Raw genomic sequence first — 18,810 nt, 5'->3', positions numbered from 1 at the left:
CCAGTGCATTCAACTTTGCTGGTGCAAGTTCAACTTCTAATACTGCTTCTGCTTTCAACTTTGGTGGATCACAACCGCAAAATCCTGCCAGTGTGTTCGGTCAGTCAAACAACAACAATTCAGCTTTCCAATTCGGTGGTGCCACTGCCAATTCAAGTGCACCAGGATCAGCATTTGGAGGTAGTGGATCTGTAACACCAGCATTTGGTGGTACACCTCAACCTTCCATGCCCCAGGCCCAAGCACAGGCTCCCCAATTCAATACCCAGGGCAATGTGAACTTCAATTTCGCTGGTGCCAATACTGACCCATCTTCTGTTTTCGGTACTGTAAATCAGGGTGCTTTTGCTACTTCAACTCCTGGTGCTTCTACTCCAACGCCAAGGGCTGTTCAAGGAAGAAAAATAGCACAGATGAGACAACGCCGTCGTTAATAAATCTACAGGTCAATTCATATACAAAAACGTCAATAACGATCATTGTACCATTTTAACCGAATAACTTCAATACTGTAATAATGGCTTTTTTTTGTTTTCATTCTCTCTCAATAGATCTCATCGTGTTCATTACTCAAATAATCAGTGTATAGAACTGATTCTAATGTACATTCATCACATTTAGATTGTATTACTCATGTTTCAATTGTTGTTGGTGATGGTGAAGACTTGGTCAAGTCACCAGATTCATCAGCTGAGGGGTTCTTTTGCGAGATGGTTCTGGCATGTGGATTCAGCTTGTGCAATATCTTCTTTGCGTGCGGTGTGTTTCTCATCTCTGGAATAAGAGGAATCAGTGCATCTGATAATTTCTCCAACTGTGTAGCTTTAGAGACGTTCAGAGCAGTCTGAAGGACGTAGTTCCCATAAGAATCATGCAACAACTTAACCAGTTGGTCATTATTGTTCAACAGCTCATTGATGATATCTTCTGCATAAGGTGTGCATTTCAAACATTTTTCAATAACGTTCGAGCCAAATTTGTGCAAGCTCAAAGAAATAAGATCACCTTTGACTGCATTGACAATTGTTTTGATGGCATCGTTTTCATCCCTTTCAAGAACGTATTGGACAACATAGTTTCCATATGCATCACGAGCAAGGTCAACAGTATATTTGGAGATAATGCTACAAAGCTCTGAGCGATTCTCTTTAGAACCATGATCGATACATCTCTGCAGAACGCAGCATCCGTGTCTATGAGTGGCGATCTCTAGACAGTGAGCACTTGCAGCATCAAAAATGAACTGTGAATCAGGTGGATCCAATACTTGTAAACACTTTTGGATAACATGGTTACCATTCAAATCTCTTGCTAGCAAAACGACATCGCTAGACAATGCCTCCACAACTAATTTGGCCTCCTCTTTGGAGTTGAGGAGTTCCACCAATTTTTGTAAAGCTCTTGTTCCATGCGGATTCAACGCAATTGTCACAAAGCTTGGAGATGCATTTCTAATCAAGATTAAGCGTTCCTTGTTGTTAACCTTTTCAAGGAGTTTTTGAATCAAGTAGTTACCAAAGGGATCCATCATTAGTTCCACAACCGCCATCTGTGTCTCTTCAAAGATTGCTGTTGCATTCGAATGGTCCAAATCCAACTGTCTTTGTAAGAAACGGCATCCATGTTGATCTTTACACAGGGAGTAAATCTGTCCAATAAAATCGGCCAATTTGGCATTTTCAAATTTGGATGCATCTTCACCTCTATAACGGTTTGGTTTCCTGTTTGGGTGGTTGCGGTTGTTGAACCCATTATTATTGTGACGATGGTTGTTACGCGGTTGATAATATGGATAACGACGATCGTGGTGCATATTGTTGTGGACTAATCCATTTGGTGGTAGCTGTACTCCATTGAACTGTTGCTCGTCTCTTCCATTGATCGGTGACCACATTGGGTTGTTCTTCATGTGCTGTTGAGGAGCATTGAAACCCATGTGTTCCATTACCGGGAAATTGGCTGATAATTGGCCATCTTTCAATCCCTTCATGCCAAAAAGTTGGGATGGATCAGTAATTGGAGGACCACCAGATAAACCATCTCCATGAAAGTCAAAATTGCCCGGTGGTACCATTGGAACCATTCCAGGTGGTACCATTTGTGAGCGTAACCCATCCATATTTGGGCTTTGAGATCCCATTAAACCAAAGGGAGTCTGTCCAGGTTTGGAATCCCACGGGATTGGACTATGTGGATGGTCTCCAGGGAATGGTGCATGCATTGGCTGTCCAAATTCGTTTAGCGGGAAAAATGGCATGTGCTGTGGGATCATACCTGGTGGATACAGAGCTGGTGGCGGGTGATCGTCTGATCCGGTAGCACTAGGTTCGGCACCATCTTTCAAAACATCTGCTGGTTCTGTAGTGGCTGTAGTTTGTCCATGTTTTTGACCGTCAAAGTCCAAGTTAAGAGCGCTAATTGCCAAGTTGATATCAACGAGTTCAGATGGCAGGACATTTGATCCCTGTCCCTCAGCAAGCAGTTGCTTTGAGGATAACACCGAAGCAGATTCATCCAGGGAGTCCTTCTCAAAAGGATTGAAGCTGTCACTGGTTTCATTACCAGTCCCGCCAATGGCACAAGCAGCCGCTGTAGGTGGTGTGGACGTTGACGAAGGCTTTGGTGGTGAGAGAATGTCCAAACAAGCCCCAGTCGCTCTGTTCTCCTCAATTTTATCAGCACTCTCCGCTGATCCTGATCCCATCTCAAATGATTGCTTGTCTCGTGCGTCTTTGCTCTTTATCTCAGATGTGAACCTTTTCCAATGGGTTCCGAACTAATATACAAAACAGAAAGTAAACAAAAGAGAACACTTCGCTACGCTTAGGGTCCAGACGTTCTTGAACTATAAGCAGATTCGAAGAAATCGATAACACCGCACTCGCTGATCGAAAAGAAGCAAGTCACGTCACTACCGCTCTGGTTTAAAGCGTGCCGCTGTGTGATGTTGTTGATTGTAATGTTGTTTGTTTACTTTCTGCTGTTTGTTTTTTTTTGGTGATGTTTTTTCCCTTGATCTATTCCCACCAGTTTTTTTTTTTTTGGTTTAAGGGCAGGCTGTAAACAAAAACCCGGACATCGCAGTGAATCACGGAACATCAACACTCCGTAAACAACGGGGAAAGGGCACAGCACTAAGCTCAGCAAAGCCATGGATACTACGCTTTAAAGTCTAAAAACTTTTCCAATAATATATTACTCGATTAAAAATTAATCACGATAAAATGTTAAACAACAACCACTCTATGTATGAAACGAAAACCTAAGGGGTATTAGCGGCTTAGGAGGACTTCTCATGTTGAGTGGAGACACGTTGCATAGCAACGACGAAGTCCTCGAGGGATCTTTGCTCCTTCTTCTCCTTGATTGGCTTACCGTTCATCAATCTGTCGAAGGCCTCAGACTCGGACATCAAGTAGTAAGCACCACCCATGACACAGAAGACACCGAAAGAGAAGATGTAGACACGAACGACGGTAACAATGTCGTTCCAGTTCTGGGACCACCAACCGAACAAGGTGAACATAGTAGCAATGATATCGACACACAAAACGGCACCAGCCAATTGCCATGATGGGGCAGAAGACCAGAAAGGACCAGCAGCTCTGGTGATGAAAATCAACCAGTTCTCAGTCAAGGAGATTTGCAAGAACAAGACACCATCGATGGAACCGAAGTTCTGGATGATACCTCCCTTTGGCAAAAGCATGGTGGTCAAAGTGATCCAAGTACCAATGGCAAGAATGATACCCAAAATGACAGACATACCCCAAAGACGTGGCAAGTTCCATTTAACTGGCTTTGGGGCGTATGGAGCATTATCGTAAGCAATGGTCAAGGTGGCAACATCGGCGAAAATGGCAATGAAGACAATCAAGTCAATGTTCAAGGACTCGTTCAAGATAGCAATCCACAAACCAAGGAAGATCTCCAAGTGCAAAGACAAAGCGATACGGTAAACGACATAGGAGTACATTCTGTGGAAAATCTGTCTAGAAGTCTTCAAAGCATCAATGATAGCAGACAAACCTGGGGCAAGGAAAACAATATCAGCAGCGGAACGAGCAGAGTCAGAAGCACCTTCAACGGCAATACCAGTATCAGCCTTCTTCAAAGATGGAGCATCGTTAACACCATCACCAGTCATGGCAACCAAGTAACCTCTTTGTTGCAAAATCTCAACGACATTGTACTTGTGTTGTGGGAAAACCTCAGCGAAACCATCAGCATTCTCAACAAAGTCAGCAATCTCAGAACCTGGCATGTCACCGGCACCACCAAGACCCAATCTCTCAGCATTGTAAATGTTAGTACCCAAACCCAATTGACGACAAGTCTCCTTAGCAATACCAACGGCATCACCAGTCAACATCTTAACTCTCAAACCAAGGTTACGAGCTTCGTTAACAGTCTTAGCAGTATCGTGTCTTGGTGGATCCATACATGGCATAATACCGAGAATTTCCCAGTGACCCTCACCTCTCTTTCTGGCAACACCAAGAGATCTGAAACCTCTGGAAGCAAACTCAGCAACCTTGTTCTCGTAAGCCTCGTGGACATCCTCTGGAATTGGGTGGTCCTCCTCGACAGTCTTCAAAACAAACAATGGGGCACCCTTAACACAGATGATTCTCTCACCAGCTGGGGATTCAACAAGAGCAGTGACCTTCTTAGAGACAGGGTCGAATGGGTGGAATTCAATAACTTTGTACTTGGTCAAAGCAGCCTTGGCCTTTGGGTATTGAGCAAGAGACTTCAAGAAAGCCTTGTCGATAGCGTCAAGACCCTTCTTCTTTCTGGAAGCAGCCAAACAAGCGGTAAGCATAAGGTCATCAGCGTCAACACCAGCAACAGTGTATGGCTCGTGAAGGGACAATTTGTTCTTGGTCAAAGTACCGGTCTTGTCAGAACACAAGATCTCGACACCAGCAAGGGACTCAATAGCAGACAACTTTTGGACAATAGCTTGCTTCTTAGCCAAGTAAGCAGCACCGACAGCCATAGTGGTGGTAACGACAGCTGGAAGACCAACTGGGACACCAACAATGGTGATGGCAAGAGTGTATCTCAACATTCTAACAATCTTGTTGGTTCTGTAGAAACCGGCAACCCAAACAACAAGCAAAGTAACAATAACCAAGACCAACAAGATAGTACCAATACCGTTCAAGACTTCAGTAAAGTGACCTTGACCACCAGAAGCCTTGTTGACAAGAGCAGCAGCACGACCGACGAAGGTGTTGTCACCAGTAGCGGTAACAAGCATGAAACCCTCACCACGCTTGATAGTAGAAGAAGAGAAAACAGAGTCACCAAAGTGCTTGTCAACAGCCAAAGACTCACCAGTCAAGGCAGATTGATCAACTTGAAGGAAACAACCCTCAGTAACAAGACGACCATCAGCTGGGATAACAGTACCATCCTCCAATTGAAGGATCTCACCTGGAACAACCTCGTTGGCTGGAATCTCAATGAGTTGACCATCACGAATAACAATAGCAGAGTGAGCCAAAGTCTTCTTCAACTCCTCGACAATAGAACCAGCTTGGAATTCTTGGATGAAACCGACAGAAGCGTTCAACATCAAAAGACCCAAGATAACACCGAAATCGACCCAATCTTCAAGACCGGCAGCCAAGATAGCAGCAGCCTCCATAACGAATTGAATTGGACCAATGAAGAAACTCATGAACTTAACAATCAAGTTCTCCTTCTCTTCAGCCATTTGGTTAAGACCGTATTTCTTACGTCTCTTGGTAACCTCGTCAGAGGTCAAACCGTAAGCTGGGTCGGTTTGCAAAAGCTCCTCTGGAACTGGTCTGGCAGAGGCACCGGCCTCACCAGCCTCCTCCTCGAGGTCGTCCTCACCGTGATCGGACTGCAATTCGTCGATCAAGGCATCGATATCGTCATCCTCCTCGTCATCGGCCTCAGCCTTTGGGATTTTCTCGGTTGTTGGTTCTGTAGAAGACATCTATATCAATGGTTAGTATCACGTGGTGACGACATCGAATAACCCTTTCAATGCTCCATTGGCAGTGCACATACTGTTCCAATTGGACCTTGAGTTCGTAAAACAACAATGGTTCAACAGCGAGACAGAATGAGCAAGGACAGAAAACGGGAAATCACATCAAGATTTATAAACATTTGGATAGCGCTGGCGCAGAGCACGAAAAGAAATTCTGGTTGTATCAACAAACGAGAGGGAGAAAAATTGCCGCTTCAGGACGCAGCCAATCAGCGCGGCCCGTTTCCGAAATTTGCAGATTTGATGGGAACAACAAATTTCGCGAAAATCTGAAACCGGAAATGCCGCACCGAAATGGCGAAAACGCATCCTGTTTTGGTTGCAAAACTTCCAAATGCGTTTATTTTGATTCCAAGAACAGCAGCCATAGTTGTTGTCTCTTGCAGGCTTGAACCGCCTTCGGTATGACCGAATGGGGAAAAAGTTGCGAAAATACAAAAACACAACATGGGCATCGATTTGGTCCCACTGCCCAAAACACCGATCGCTGCTTCAATCTTCTGTTCCTGGGTGTAGAGGAAACGAGCAACCTCCAAGAGGCGTGGTCTCCTCTAGCAGCCAATTGAACAAAGAATGGTGCTCATCAGTTGATGTTACTTGCTTTGGGCCAGTAGAATAGAATGTCTGTGCTTGATTTGGATTTCCCTCGTTCCCTGTCCCTTTCCAACGTCGTATCGTAGCCGTAGGAGAAAACGTTTTTCAGGGTTGTAACTGTTAAACCGGTACTTACTTCTATACTCCAGAGTGTTGCGGGTATCTGTGATTAGTCAATAAGATTGACAACTGATTGTAACAATACTTTGGAATGAGAATGTTTGAATAAACAGAAGGTTAAGGGGGGAAAGAAGAAAAGAGAGAAAGGATTGTAATTTTTTCCCAAAGAGCAGATGTCAATTTGTTTATATACCTCTTGGGCGCTCAAGATGGAGGACGGTCGCTGATTACGGAAGATGTGGGTCTCCCCGGTATTGTATGAGAAAAAAAGAAAACATACACGTACATGAGATATACACACTTCAAGTGCGTTTTCTTCGTTGAGTGGTTTTTTTGTTTCGTTTATGTTCCCAACTTGGTATAAAGTTTTCGCTTTTTTGCGCAACAAGTGTTTGCTTTTGCGTTTTGTGCTTGACAACCGCCCGCTGACGTAGTTGGCTCCGTAGCGCTTGGGAAGGAGAATCTCAAGAGCTTTTGGTGTGTGCATGTTTACGTTTTCCACTTTTGCGCAGATTGACATTTCCTTCTTCGGTAAATTAAAAACTTTAACTTTTCGGTTTGGTCGGCAGGACCGATTGTGTGTTACCTGATACGTACACTCTTGCGCAACTGAAGGCCAGAGTCGCTGATGGGAGCGTTGGAAAAAAAGAAATGGCTCAAATGTCCTCGACACTTTTGTTTGCGTAAAGTTCCCAAACTGGAATTACCGCCCGCCCCACCGTGGTCGCAGATGCTTTCCAGAACGAATGAAAAAGTCAACAAAGGGCTACACTGACATTTCTAAACGGTAGCTATGGTGATGGAAGCCAGGTGCACTACTCAAGAAGGGAAAAAAATGTCGTGCTTGGTTCGCTCGATGTTTGTTTTGTATGGCTTTAACGTACAACACAAAATCAAAACACTGTGAATCGGTGCCTCGGTTTCGGTATTGCCGAATGTCCATCTGAACTGGGTCCATGATTACAGTCATCAGGTTGGTTTACTCTACAAGACAATATTCCACCTTTTGTGCTTTGCGACGGATGACTTGTCCTCAGTCTTCTAAGGAGGCTTTTTTAGGCCATCTTATCATTCACCAGTCCACGGGTTCATTTGCTGCAACATGAGTGATATTTTTGCGCCTTTCGCTGAAAACCACGACGTAATGTGTTTGGGCGAGGGGGGTGGTGTTCTGTTTTGGGAAGCCTTTTTGTCGGCCGGTTGGTCTGACAGACAATTCGAAGCTCTCGGGGGATGCACAATGCATATTCCAAGTTTCAAGATATAGAAACGTTGGTTGAGAATTGAGACGGGTTGAGCCTAAAACGTACATGATCTCCGTATACATGTCTTTTCTCGAGGCACTACGCTTGAGAGATAACCATCCGGTATCAGCTGTGTAAAGAAATTTCCCAGGCAATTCGAAGTAGTTGTCGAATTTTAGATCGAGTGGATGAGGTATTTGGTGGTACCTGGCATACATCAAAACTTCCACAATTACTATAAGTTAGTTCACCGGAATCTAGTCCCTTTAACAGACTGGGCTACACCCTCAAAGATATGATCGCCTATAACTATCTTCTCAAAGTCGCACGAAGCGTTAACTCTATTCGCTTGGCTATATTCACGACATCGTGCCCCCTCCCCTAGCCAGCGCATACAGCGTACAACGAAAGCTTGGTTTAATTCTCAATCACTTGACGTTCAAGTTGGTAACTTCCTCGGACTGGGAATCCGCGGGCAGATGTAACCTCTCATGGAAAGCCAGTTGTATTATGGATCAGGAATTTCGATCAACGATTGGCCATGGCTCTCACCTCGTCAACGTCTGCGTTCTATTCAAAAATTACGTATGCGTGCTTACTCTCGGAAAAAAAAGGCCGCGGTGTGAATCTCTTCATGTTTATCTCACATCTCTTGTTCCTGGATCTTGATAACGCCCTACTTTCATCACAAGCGGGAAAATAGCGCTGGCTTTTCCCATATATATAACGCCTCTATATACCGGTCGGTTATATCTCTGTTATGGGTGTGTTGGGTAATAATACGTTTGGCAAATTGCCGCCAGTATTCCGCTCAACTTGCTCCCAATGGATACGAGGTAATAGTTGTATATTACTCTAATGCGTCTCAATGTGGGCTTCGATAATTCGGGCTTAAACCGATAAACCATACCAAGCACGTCATTCTGTTTCATTGTATCCACTGTCGATGATGTTTCTTGTTGATTTCTGACTCAAGAGAATGAATCAAATGAGCTTCCAGAGTTGTGAGGCTGACTATCTACAATACACACAGCTATCGTAAGAGCGCTGATTTCAAGGTTGGTCTGCTGGGTTCGAAGAGCTTTTCACCCATTCTCACGAGCTCTGTTTACAATTGATTTGGTCTCTACATAGCTGCCACTTCGTTTGTTATCCTCGCTTTACAAGCTGGCTCAGTTGTTAATATTGCTGGGGTAAATCCTAAACAACTGCGCGGTGTGTACGGATCGCCCAGTTGGCCATTGGTGTAGATATGGCTGATGTTTTGATTTGCTTGTATTTTAACCCAAAATAGACGAAGAAGGGTCTGCTGATTCCAAACAAGGAGTTGGTCCCTCTTCAGCGGCTCCCAAAGAAGCAATTGAGTTGCAGAAATCAGGTTATAAATCCAGGTGACTGGTTCTTTGTATATTGCACCGTAACGGATCGAGTAATAAGTCTGATAGAAACAATGCACACAACAATGTTAGATATGGCTGTTTGTTTTGTTTTTTCTCTGTTCATAAGGCGTTGAAAGCAACTACTCGTACTACAGTACGGGCATCCTCAATAGCACAATTCCATAAAAGGTTTCTACAAGCACTGCAATAGGTGTGGATGACCTTGTCAATAATTTGTAAAACTTGATGAGCTGGAAAAAGCGTCTTACAATGGCGAGTGTGTTGCAACTTGTCGTGTGCGGTCTTTAAGGAACAACATGTCGTTGATGCCGCTGGGCGCAACGGGAGGAAAAGATCTGCCACGTTTGTTTTTCGTTTCCTTTTTGCGTTTCGTTTTTGCGCTTCTCTTTTTTCGTTTCGTTTTTTCGTTTTTTCGTTTTTTCGTTTGTCGCTCGTTTTGCGCAATCACTTTCGCGCCGGTTTGGGTTCTTGTTTTCGCACAAGTTTTTCTCTAACCAGCTGCAAGGCCAAGCTCTCTCTCTTTGATTCAACAGTCCCCCCCCCCGAAACGCATGAATCAACATGGAAAAAAATCGCAATTCCTTAGATAAGAGAACAACGCACTCCATTGGTGGCTGGCAAAAGCGTTACGGTATTACGGTGAGCTTTTCTACGATATACACGGTGCTAAACTTGTGGAAACGCCTGCCCGTAGAAATACCTCTGAACTGGGTGTATCAAGCGACGCATCGCAAGAGTCGTCCTTACAGCTACTTGTGAGGAAAGTTCTATGTCCTTCCCTCGTCCAACGACAGCACACATAAATTGACTAATCATCTGTTCCAAGTAAAAAAAAAGCAGCAAAGAGGGGAAATTGATGGCCACTTCGACGACTGCATCAACGTCCATCTTACGACGTCCATCGCAGATGTATCGCCGGCTTGGTCCCAACGGTTCTGCAAAGCGGTGACGTCCAAACCTTGGAACCTATCTTCGCCCACCCCCTCCCCCCCCCACTTGCTGTCTATGTTTCCAAAAGCCTTCTGTTAGCTCTCTAATTTACGTCTCCATGGGGGAAAAATCTTGGCCATGATTCTTCCCATATCATCATGCCCGTCTTCTTCAAAGCGGTGTTGTGCGTACATGTGGGTTTGATGGGACTAACCGACTTTGCTTCAATGCCGCTTAGCGAAGACTACTCTCTAAACTGTAGAGGTACAAATTTCTACAACTCGTAACGTACTTAGTGCTCTCTTTATGGCGATCCTTTTTGCACTGGTTTATCCGTTTACGGCGCACATATGTTATCGACACAAGCGTTGATGGAATGTGCATTACCGTGGGCTACATAAGTGGAGTAGTGACCGGACTGTGAAGGAAAGCGACATGGGCTACAGTTTCCCATTCCGCAAATAACGCCATTGACCCCCAGAAGCTGTCGGGACTTCTTTACTCAGTCTACATCCGCGCAGTAGGTTTCTCCCTCCCCCCACACGCCTGTGAATCTTAACACGGTTTAGCAATCATGAGTTTACAGCGTAAAGGCACCAACAGCACTGGCACCTCTCCCAAATTGTCATCCTTGGTTGGAGCTTTTGGCCATCGAGCTGTGCATGAGCGGTGAATTTTAGTGATGCACCGCTCAACGGTTTTGTGGATTTTTATGGCCCAAAGTTCAAACAGCCGTGCAGCACCACTTTGGATTTGCTTTACAATCGGATATCGGTTAACGTACTGTAGATGAAGAGAGGCGAAAGTGTTGACGTTGAAATGATATAACAGCTAGTAAACACAGCGTGTGGAAGATGTAAAGAAGGATGTCTGTGTGTGAACGTTGTCTTCCTGGTCCATGGTATATACCCGTGGACAATTGGTTGGCAATTGGTTGACAAAGCTCGGGCAGTACCCAAGTTGAGTACACACTAATGCAGATCAAGCAGTGTGCTGGAACGTTTGGCTCTATACGATGACGTCAGCTGGCGGTGTATTGTATTTTTCCACGTCCTCTGGCGTAGCTCGTTGAGTGGGACATTCCAACCGATGAGTTCAAAGGCTCTGATGCGCAAGCACTGTGTCTGTTGTAGTCTTCGAATGAGCGTGTGACGTTGGTGTGATACTACTCTAGCAGCGATGGCTTATCCTGGCTCGCCACCACTGATGGAGTACACTGGGATGACAGAACTATATCAGGTTCCAAGCTCACTACACCGAGTACATTTTGATATATCTATGATCCCGTTTGAACTTAGCATGATGTTGTCAGCGCGCACATCAACTATCACACAGTGTTAATCATATTTCAACCAGCACAAGCCAAGTGCCCTTACAATGATATATAGCTCACTGACACTTACAATCAACACAAAAGAGCCGTGGAGCAGAACGTCATCTGCATCTTTAACACTGGTTATTCCAAACCAATTTAGCGCCTTTAAGGTGATTACGAACCCCAATTTCCATGATCCCAATTTCCATAAACTATACACATGGTTCGGGCTGTCTCTACCCTACCAGAACTGTCACTTGATGACTTGTATCATCGGAACGTCATCAACGAGTTAATTCACGAGTACGTGGCTCTGCCTGCCGTTCCTACAAATGCACTAATATCACGCTCTCTAAAGCCCAGTGTGGGTCTCCCGCAACTTGCAACACTTTTAAGCTGCGCGGATTTGGACTTCCCATGATCCCGTCATCGGTTTTATAACCGCTCATGGGTTCAACGTTATGTGCGGTTTTTGTGCATGTTGCGCAAATCTTTCGCATTTTTAGTGTTTTGAGTTGTTCTGTTGTCCTTTCAAGATTTTGTTTTTCTTTTTTCGGTTTTTGTTGTTGTTTTTCGCAATTCGGTTTTTTCGTAATTTGGTTTTTGCGCAAATCATCCACATCCCGATGCCACTCGGAATTTTGCGCAAAACACACATGAGAGAAATTAGAGCCGGTTAGTGCTTCCACGGAGACTCATCGTTTACATCAACGCCAACCCTCCAGCTCGATGGTTAGGGCCAGTGGGAAATTATACCTAGGAACGGGAATTTTTCCAGTCTCCATTGGCACCTTGGCTTCGGTACCTTGGCTAGGGTACCTTGCAAACTCAATTGCCATAGTAATCCTCTTCAACCTTCACTTTAAATTGACTCACCGCCTCATGGCAGCTCCATAATCAATCCCCAATCTGGCAGACAAAATCATAAAGCTGCTGCCCTAATGTCTTTTCTGCTTAGCTTCACACCTCATAAGTAAACGCCAATGCCTGAGGCATCGCCGTCTCGTCCCCCAATGACGTCTTTTCAAGGCATGAAATTCACCACATCGCCTACCTCTTCGCCCGTGCTTCCTTCAATGGCTGTTCAGCAGCCAATTTATCCCACGTGTTATCGGGGATGTGTTGCGTTTAACAGCTTATGTCCAGGTTTTTGCGCTTAAAACGTGGTGTGTGGATGTATGGGCCATTTGAAGCGGAAAATCATTATGGCCGGTAACACCCCCCCCCCGCCAAAAGTCATCCACCAACTGCTCGAGCTCACACTACTGATTGAACGGTGAAAATCTTTTCTAAGAGTCTACATACCCTTGTCTTTTATTTCTCTTGGTTATACTTTTCATTTGTGTTGTAATCAAACGTGATGTCACAAGCACCTACTCATCTCCAAGGCCTTATGGATGAGGATGCACCACCAACCATCCACACCTCATCTCTGACCCCGGAACTATGCGAAGCCGCTCTCAATTTGACCATTGACTTCCAGAGGCAAAAGCAATCTGTTGCTAACGCTGCGATCATGAAACACCCTATCACGGTGGGCACCATAGTTTCGATCATTGCCGCTGTGTCGTACTGGAAACTGGGCTGGATCTACAAAAGAGGTGGGTTTGCTCTCATCAAAGACAGCCTCGAGGAGGTTGTTGGTGTTGTTGTTCTCTGCACCATGGTGATCTCCACATTACTCACCGTGATAACTAGACCAACTGACGTTATCAAGCAGAGAGCTGATCGAATCGTCGATGAGTCGAAACCTGTTTTCGGTGTCGATTTGAAGGAGTTTGCAGCCTCCCGTTCTAAGAAGTTCTCACAAGAAACTGCCTCTAAGGCAGATAACACCAAAGTTGTCATCTACAGAGACACGCCAATTGCTGTCATCTCACTCATCGATATTCCTGAGATGACCAATGATGAGAAGTTTGTCACAAGAATCACCGGTGCAGGTGTTCGTAAAGTGTATTGGAAATCTGGAATCATCGAAGATCTCATAGATTTTGCTGTCTCCAGGTCTGGCCAGTTGAACAACAGTAAGGCACCAAAGATTCTTGTGCTTTTTGAAGTCCTCAGCACTGATGCTGAATTGAAAAAGGTCCTCATCGCTAAGAAATTCCAAAAGATAGAGAGTAGACCTATCAATGACAGCAAACTGTTGAAGCTATTTGGTGTTCACTATGAGATCTATGGATTACCACTCAACGTTACAAAACTATCCGAATTGGAACTAATCGATGGTAAAGTTGGATCTACTGGATCAAAGAGAAAGACATGATCAAATATTCTCAGTACATATATATACAAACAATTGTACAGTTTCTTTCATTTTAATATAATGCTCTTATCAGTTATGAATCCTGAGGAATGGCTGAGCAGTTGGTGTGCTGTTGTTTTACTGCTGTGTAAGGGGAAATGTCATCAATCGAGAAGACCAGTATGTCTCTTCTTATTGAGATAAGATCTTCTCTTGACGCGATAAACCGTGAATGCGATGTAGAGCACTATAAGTGCACACAACATAAAGAAACTAGTCTTTATCAACCACCATAAAGTACGAAGGAAGCTTGGTTTTTCATCCGCACCTGAATTGTCCTTAAACCTTGTCAATCTATTGGATTTGTTTCTTAGCTTTGCCCTAAGTCTTGACCTCTGGCTCTCGTTTCTTTGTTTTCTTGGACGTCTCTTGTTATTTTTGGAAGTTTGCTCGTTATTTGATGAAACCTCTTCGGACTCGTGCGCTTCATCGTCTGCAAACTCTTCGAAGGATTGGACAATCTTACCATGGTGCAAAAGTTGAGAGACACGGGCCTCAATCAGGTCAACATTCTCTGTAAGATCTCCTGTAGAGGCTCCAAATCCCATAAATCTAACACTTGGAATATGGACGTCCTTAATGCTAAAACAGTTGATCCATTCCTCATCCAATCGATAATCCAAAGACAGGTAACCATCTTGTGTAGTGTGGATCAATCTAGCATCAACGTACCCATTAACCGGGTTATATATGGCTCTTGCAGTACACCCAGCCAACTGGTTGGCCTTACCATCGTTGCCTTTGTCATAACGAGTGGCACCGTCTCCATTCATCACATTAATGAAGGGGAACACTTTCCCCTTTGGTGCGTTACGATACGTATCGAAGAACACCGCCAATCCGTTAAACTTGTCCTCTGCACCAAACACCGGACCTTCCTTCAAAGGCTTATCTGTGAGGAACAACGCCATACCGTCCCCTTTCAACCCGTTGCTGGCCACTGATCCATGAATGTGGAATCTGAAGTCAACCTCAAACCCCAAGTCGGAGAAGCTGTGCTTGTTGAAGATCAGAGAGCTCTGGTCTTTCAACTCAGATGTCAGTCTCACGTACTTGTCCATATCCACAACGGTATCGCCGTAGACCTTCCAGTTGTTGTCATAACCGAGAGAGCTGTCGTAGTACGGTTTCTCCAGTGCCAAATCCTCCAGGTCGAGCTTCTCAATGTCCGACTCAGAGTTCGAGCCTGACAGGAGATCGTTGATCTCCTCGGCGCTAAACACGTCCCACGAGCCAGACTTGCTAGATGGGTAAAATATAAGATAGAGGATGTAAACAGCGAGTAACAACACACCAACCTGGACCCGGCGGTCTCGTTTAACAACACCAATGGCACTCATTTCAACCTTCGTCAAGCCAAAACAAAAACAGTAATAAAGACAGCAACAAAAACAGTAACAACAACAACTACAACAACAAAAGCAAACGAAGGAGATCACCCTTCACCGGTTTCTTGTTATTTCTTCCTCTCTGAGCAAAGCCGTGTCCTTCAAATCTGCCTGAAACTTGTTGTGTGTGTGCTTTGTTGATGTTTTCATTTTCCAAAGAGGTGTCATTTTCCTCTTTGTGTTGTTGTTGTTGTTGTTGTTGATAATTGGTTTGCGCCACATTGAGGCCCCCATCGGGCAAGAACGACAAAACAGGCGAAATGGGCAGGTTAAGGCGTACGAAACCTGGGTTGGACGGGTGGTGGGCAAAAAGCTGTAAAGAGGATTCTGTTGAAGGGGATGTTGTTAACGATGTGTTGGCAGTGTGTTGGCAGTGTGTTGGCGGTGTGGTTGTGCGTCGATTGGTGAGAAATTGACTGGAAACAGGGGCTTGGTGTGTTGTGAACGCATGGAAAGGCCGTCTCTTCTGGTGTCTCCTGCCTACGATGTTCTGCCTAGCGTCCCCTCCCGCCAGCCTAACATCTCCAGCCTAGCGTCCCCTCCCGCCAGCCTAGCGCCCTGCCTAGCGCCCCCGGCTGTGTGTGCAAAGCAACTGCGCGCTGCCCAAAGGAACAACCAGAAAAAAACCAAAACCTGATTTCTAATATGATCCCCAGGGGGAGATAAGGAGCTCAACAGACACAACCAACAAACTCACAGGTTGTGCATACCAAATACCTGTAAACTATGGATTTGTAAGTGGTGATGTGTGTTTCTCTCTCTCCAGCAGTGTGATCTGTCTGTTTTTGCCCTGTGCTAATACTTTAAGAGGACTTGTACGCAACGATGAGAATCTCTTCATGGTGTTCCAATTTGGCAGTCGGAACACTGAGAATGTGATATTCAGGCTACCAGAGGTGTTCACGAGAAGGTCCACACGGGCTCCAGGAGCCCGTGCCAATGGCGATGAGTCGCATCGGAACTTGTTGATATCTGTAAACTATGCCTTCCAGGAGAGTCCGCTAGATCCCAATAGAAACCCGGATTCCCGTGTAGGGACCATCGAGCTCAACGTGCCAGGGATCCCTGTTAACCGCACCACTCAAGACACAAACAGCATCATCGAATTCGCCACAAACATAGCGTTCAGCGTGATAGCGGCGTGTACGTCGGTGGAGATGGGGGCGTCACAAAAGACGTTGGACTCGTTGCCGAGAGTGGACGCCATTGGAGAGGATGAATACTGCCCGATCTGCTACGATCCTTACATCGTCAGAACAAAGGCGCTGAAGCGCCTGTCAGAGGATAGTGATGATGAAGCCGATGTTGCAATGCCGCCGCTGAAGAAGAGGTGTGTTGTTAGTGGCGGTTCCGATGTGGGTGTTGCAAGCGAGGTGGAGACAACGGTGGAGTCCCATGAGCCTGGCGACAACAGTGAAGCTGTGGATAACCATGTGCATTGGGCAACAAAGCTACCGTGCGGTCACATATTTGGAAGTGGCTGTATATTTGAATGGTTGAGATCGAAATCCACGTGTCCGCTATGCCGTAAACAAGTCCAGACAGACCGTGTTATCACAAGACCGCCACCACGGATTAACTTGCCAGACATGGAGGACCTTGCACGTTCCAGCTCGACTCAGAATCCAATAGTGGTTTCAATGGACTCAGAAACTGGCAATCTTGTGGTGATTCCAGCGCCAGAGGAACAAGGTGCATTACAACCACTGGGCGCTTCATACACTTCAAGACCACTGTACACCTCAAGACCACTGTACCCTCCAAGACGGCCATCTCTCTCTAATGCGAATCACCCTACAGATCCAGACGCAACAGCATTAGTGGGTGCGGGACTGAGAGCAAACAACCACTCAAGCGCTGAAGTTGCTACGTCTGCTGCCACTGCTGCTGCTTCTACTTCTACGATCAACACTGGCGTTGAAACGACAAATAACGTTGATTCGCCTGCGGCTGCGGGTGGCAATTTGCTGGTTCAATTACAGAATCTGTTGGTGCCAGAGTTGGTTTTAGGATTGATGGAGAGATATGGAACAAGAGATGGTCAGGACACTGACTTACAGACGCTTAGAAGGCTTAGATCGGAAGCTGAAAGATCTAATCAGGAGGTTCAACCAGGGAACAGCGCTCAGCAGGTATCTGACAGCTCTACAGAACAACAGGAGCAAGCTCATTCCTCACCGGTGAGATCGGTCTTATCATCTCTTGATCAACGAACTTCAACCGATACCCCAGCATTTCGTACCAGATCTGCAGTGCGTCGTACGGATGAAACCACTGGAACAAGAAGAAGACACAGGGGTGAAGAGGAGAGACGCCCTGAATGATCAATTGCATTTGGGCTTTATGACCATTTATGAAATTTATTAATTGAAATAGCATGTGATGAATAGTATTGAAGACGTAGCTGGGCTTATACAAGTAAAATTGTTCTGTTACGTCTAGTGGTGTGGATCCTTTTATAACTGAGCGATGTTTTGGCGCACGTATGGGCTTCACTAGGGGGATGTACTAAGCATCAACTCTCGCCAATATATATCGGCATTATGTGCTCCATTACTGGCTCCACTGGTGGGTTTTGTGTAGTATTCGTTACTCTATATGTTCATCATGGAAAGATCTCATCATGATACGCACTGTGGCACTATTAATACATCAATGTACAACGAATGAGGTTCTTTTTACGTCCATCCACCACTCTGTCGATAATGTATATATAATACTCACAAATATATTCTAATTGAGCTAATTTTAAAATAATAGAATAGTTTCTAGAGACTAATATTTCTAACTCTTAATTTATTCATATAAAAATCAAAGACCTGAATACAAAATTGAAGATAAAATAACTTTGCAAAAAATCCTTTCAAATTTTTTCTTAATTTTTGGTTGCCAACCAAAGGGCATCATTGAAGCAATTATCACAGTAAATCACCACTTAGCACACCGAAATCAGGGCATTGTCCCAGGAAGTCAATTAGTTCTAACTTTGGCCAATCAGGGCGGAGGATTACTGTCTGTTTCGCGCAACACATCCTCTAGGCATACAATTACTATGCAATATAACGCATCAATTAAACTGTCCTAATTGAGTGATTTAACCACTTTAGGGTAAAAGAGTTGATCTCCATTCCCTTGCTACAGGTTCGGTTGACTCCATAGCCCACCCTCACCCGTTTAGCTCGCTTCCTGGGCTTTGATTCGCTGACATCGATTGATGGTGATGGCGACGCGGCAGATATACGGCATCCAGCGTGTGAACAAAAAATAAAGTTCGCTGAAGATCAACCGCATTTGATCACTGGAACGTCGTTAGAGGAGCCAATAACGGCTAACGCCTACACGGGTGCAATTGTAGTACATGATCCATTATAATCGAAACACGGTATGATACTCGATTACATTTCGCAAAGATCTGATCAAATCCAATTGCAAAATGTTAAATTCACACAGAGTGCATACTCCTTTGATGTGCGGATGATTTAG

At 44.9% G+C, this 18,810-nt stretch overlaps 8 protein-coding genes across 8 annotated transcripts in view; 4 read left to right on the top strand and 4 right to left on the bottom strand.

Moving 5' to 3' along the window:
• The window catches only part of CYBJADRAFT_162887 (uncharacterized protein), a gene marked incomplete at both ends in the record, with an annotated part of 2,351 nt that extends 1,917 nt beyond the window's left edge, over nucleotides 1-434 (top strand). Inside the window, one exon of the mRNA XM_020213722.1 lies at nucleotides 5-434. Within this exon, the coding sequence (XP_020070041.1) occupies nucleotides 5-434 (430 nt within the window). The remainder of the gene's footprint in view (nucleotides 1-4) is intronic.
• Nucleotides 435-631: 197 nt separating this feature from the next.
• Nucleotides 632-1,813, bottom strand: PUF4 (Puf4p; the record flags this gene model as incomplete). Its single annotated transcript, XM_020212743.1, has 1 exon — nucleotides 632-1,813. One exon carries the CDS (start codon nucleotides 1,811-1,813, stop codon nucleotides 632-634), a length of 1,182 nt encoding a protein of 393 aa, XP_020070040.1.
• A 1,467-nt stretch (nucleotides 1,814-3,280) lies between these two features.
• On the bottom strand, nucleotides 3,281-5,974 carry PMA1 (H(+)-exporting P2-type ATPase PMA1; the record flags this gene model as incomplete). The annotated part of the gene is made up of 1 exon (XM_020212757.1): nucleotides 3,281-5,974. The coding sequence occupies one exon, from the start codon at nucleotides 5,972-5,974 to the stop codon at nucleotides 3,281-3,283; it is 2,694 nt and encodes an 897-aa protein (XP_020070039.1).
• A 557-nt stretch (nucleotides 5,975-6,531) lies between these two features.
• On the bottom strand, nucleotides 6,532-7,541 carry CYBJADRAFT_95351 (uncharacterized protein). The gene is made up of 2 exons (XM_020218032.1): nucleotides 6,762-7,541; nucleotides 6,532-6,690 (listed from the first exon to the last, which is right to left on the bottom strand). Exon 1 carries the CDS (start codon nucleotides 7,263-7,265, stop codon nucleotides 6,795-6,797), a length of 471 nt encoding a protein of 156 aa, XP_020070038.1. The 5' UTR covers nucleotides 7,266-7,541; the 3' UTR covers nucleotides 6,532-6,690; nucleotides 6,762-6,794.
• Nucleotides 7,542-9,640: 2,099 nt separating this feature from the next.
• On the top strand, nucleotides 9,641-9,928 carry CYBJADRAFT_168065 (uncharacterized protein). Its single transcript, XM_020215197.1, is given in 2 exon segments — nucleotides 9,641-9,787; nucleotides 9,804-9,928. The coding sequence occupies 2 exon segments, from the start codon at nucleotides 9,686-9,688 to the stop codon at nucleotides 9,912-9,914; spliced, it is 213 nt and encodes a 70-aa protein (XP_020070037.1). The 5' UTR covers nucleotides 9,641-9,685; the 3' UTR covers nucleotides 9,915-9,928.
• A 2,966-nt stretch (nucleotides 9,929-12,894) lies between these two features.
• On the top strand, nucleotides 12,895-13,999 carry PHO86 (Pho86p). The gene has a single exon (XM_020218030.1). The coding sequence runs from the start codon at nucleotides 12,995-12,997 to the stop codon at nucleotides 13,898-13,900; it is 906 nt and encodes a 301-aa protein (XP_020070036.1). The 5' UTR covers nucleotides 12,895-12,994; the 3' UTR covers nucleotides 13,901-13,999.
• Nucleotide 14,000: 1 nt separating this feature from the next.
• On the bottom strand, nucleotides 14,001-15,527 carry UIP5 (Uip5p). The gene has a single exon (XM_020218031.1). It carries the CDS (start codon nucleotides 15,277-15,279, stop codon nucleotides 14,044-14,046), a length of 1,236 nt encoding a protein of 411 aa, XP_020070035.1. The 5' UTR covers nucleotides 15,280-15,527; the 3' UTR covers nucleotides 14,001-14,043.
• A 495-nt stretch (nucleotides 15,528-16,022) lies between these two features.
• CYBJADRAFT_185143 (uncharacterized protein) lies at nucleotides 16,023-18,045 on the top strand. The gene is made up of 2 exons (XM_020217165.1): nucleotides 16,023-16,061; nucleotides 16,138-18,045. Exon 2 carries the CDS (start codon nucleotides 16,167-16,169, stop codon nucleotides 17,649-17,651), a length of 1,485 nt encoding a protein of 494 aa, XP_020070034.1. The 5' UTR covers nucleotides 16,023-16,061; nucleotides 16,138-16,166; the 3' UTR covers nucleotides 17,652-18,045.
• The last annotated feature ends 765 nt before the right edge of the window (nucleotides 18,046-18,810 follow it).

This window comes from Cyberlindnera jadinii (assembly GCF_001661405.1).
Source record: "Cyberlindnera jadinii NRRL Y-1542 unplaced genomic scaffold CYBJAscaffold_8, whole genome shotgun sequence".
Taxonomy (NCBI): domain Eukaryota; kingdom Fungi; phylum Ascomycota; class Saccharomycetes; order Phaffomycetales; family Wickerhamomycetaceae; genus Williopsis; species Williopsis jadinii.
The sequence above is the reverse complement of the archived record's forward strand: the minus strand, read 5'-3'. Positions and strand labels throughout refer to the sequence as shown.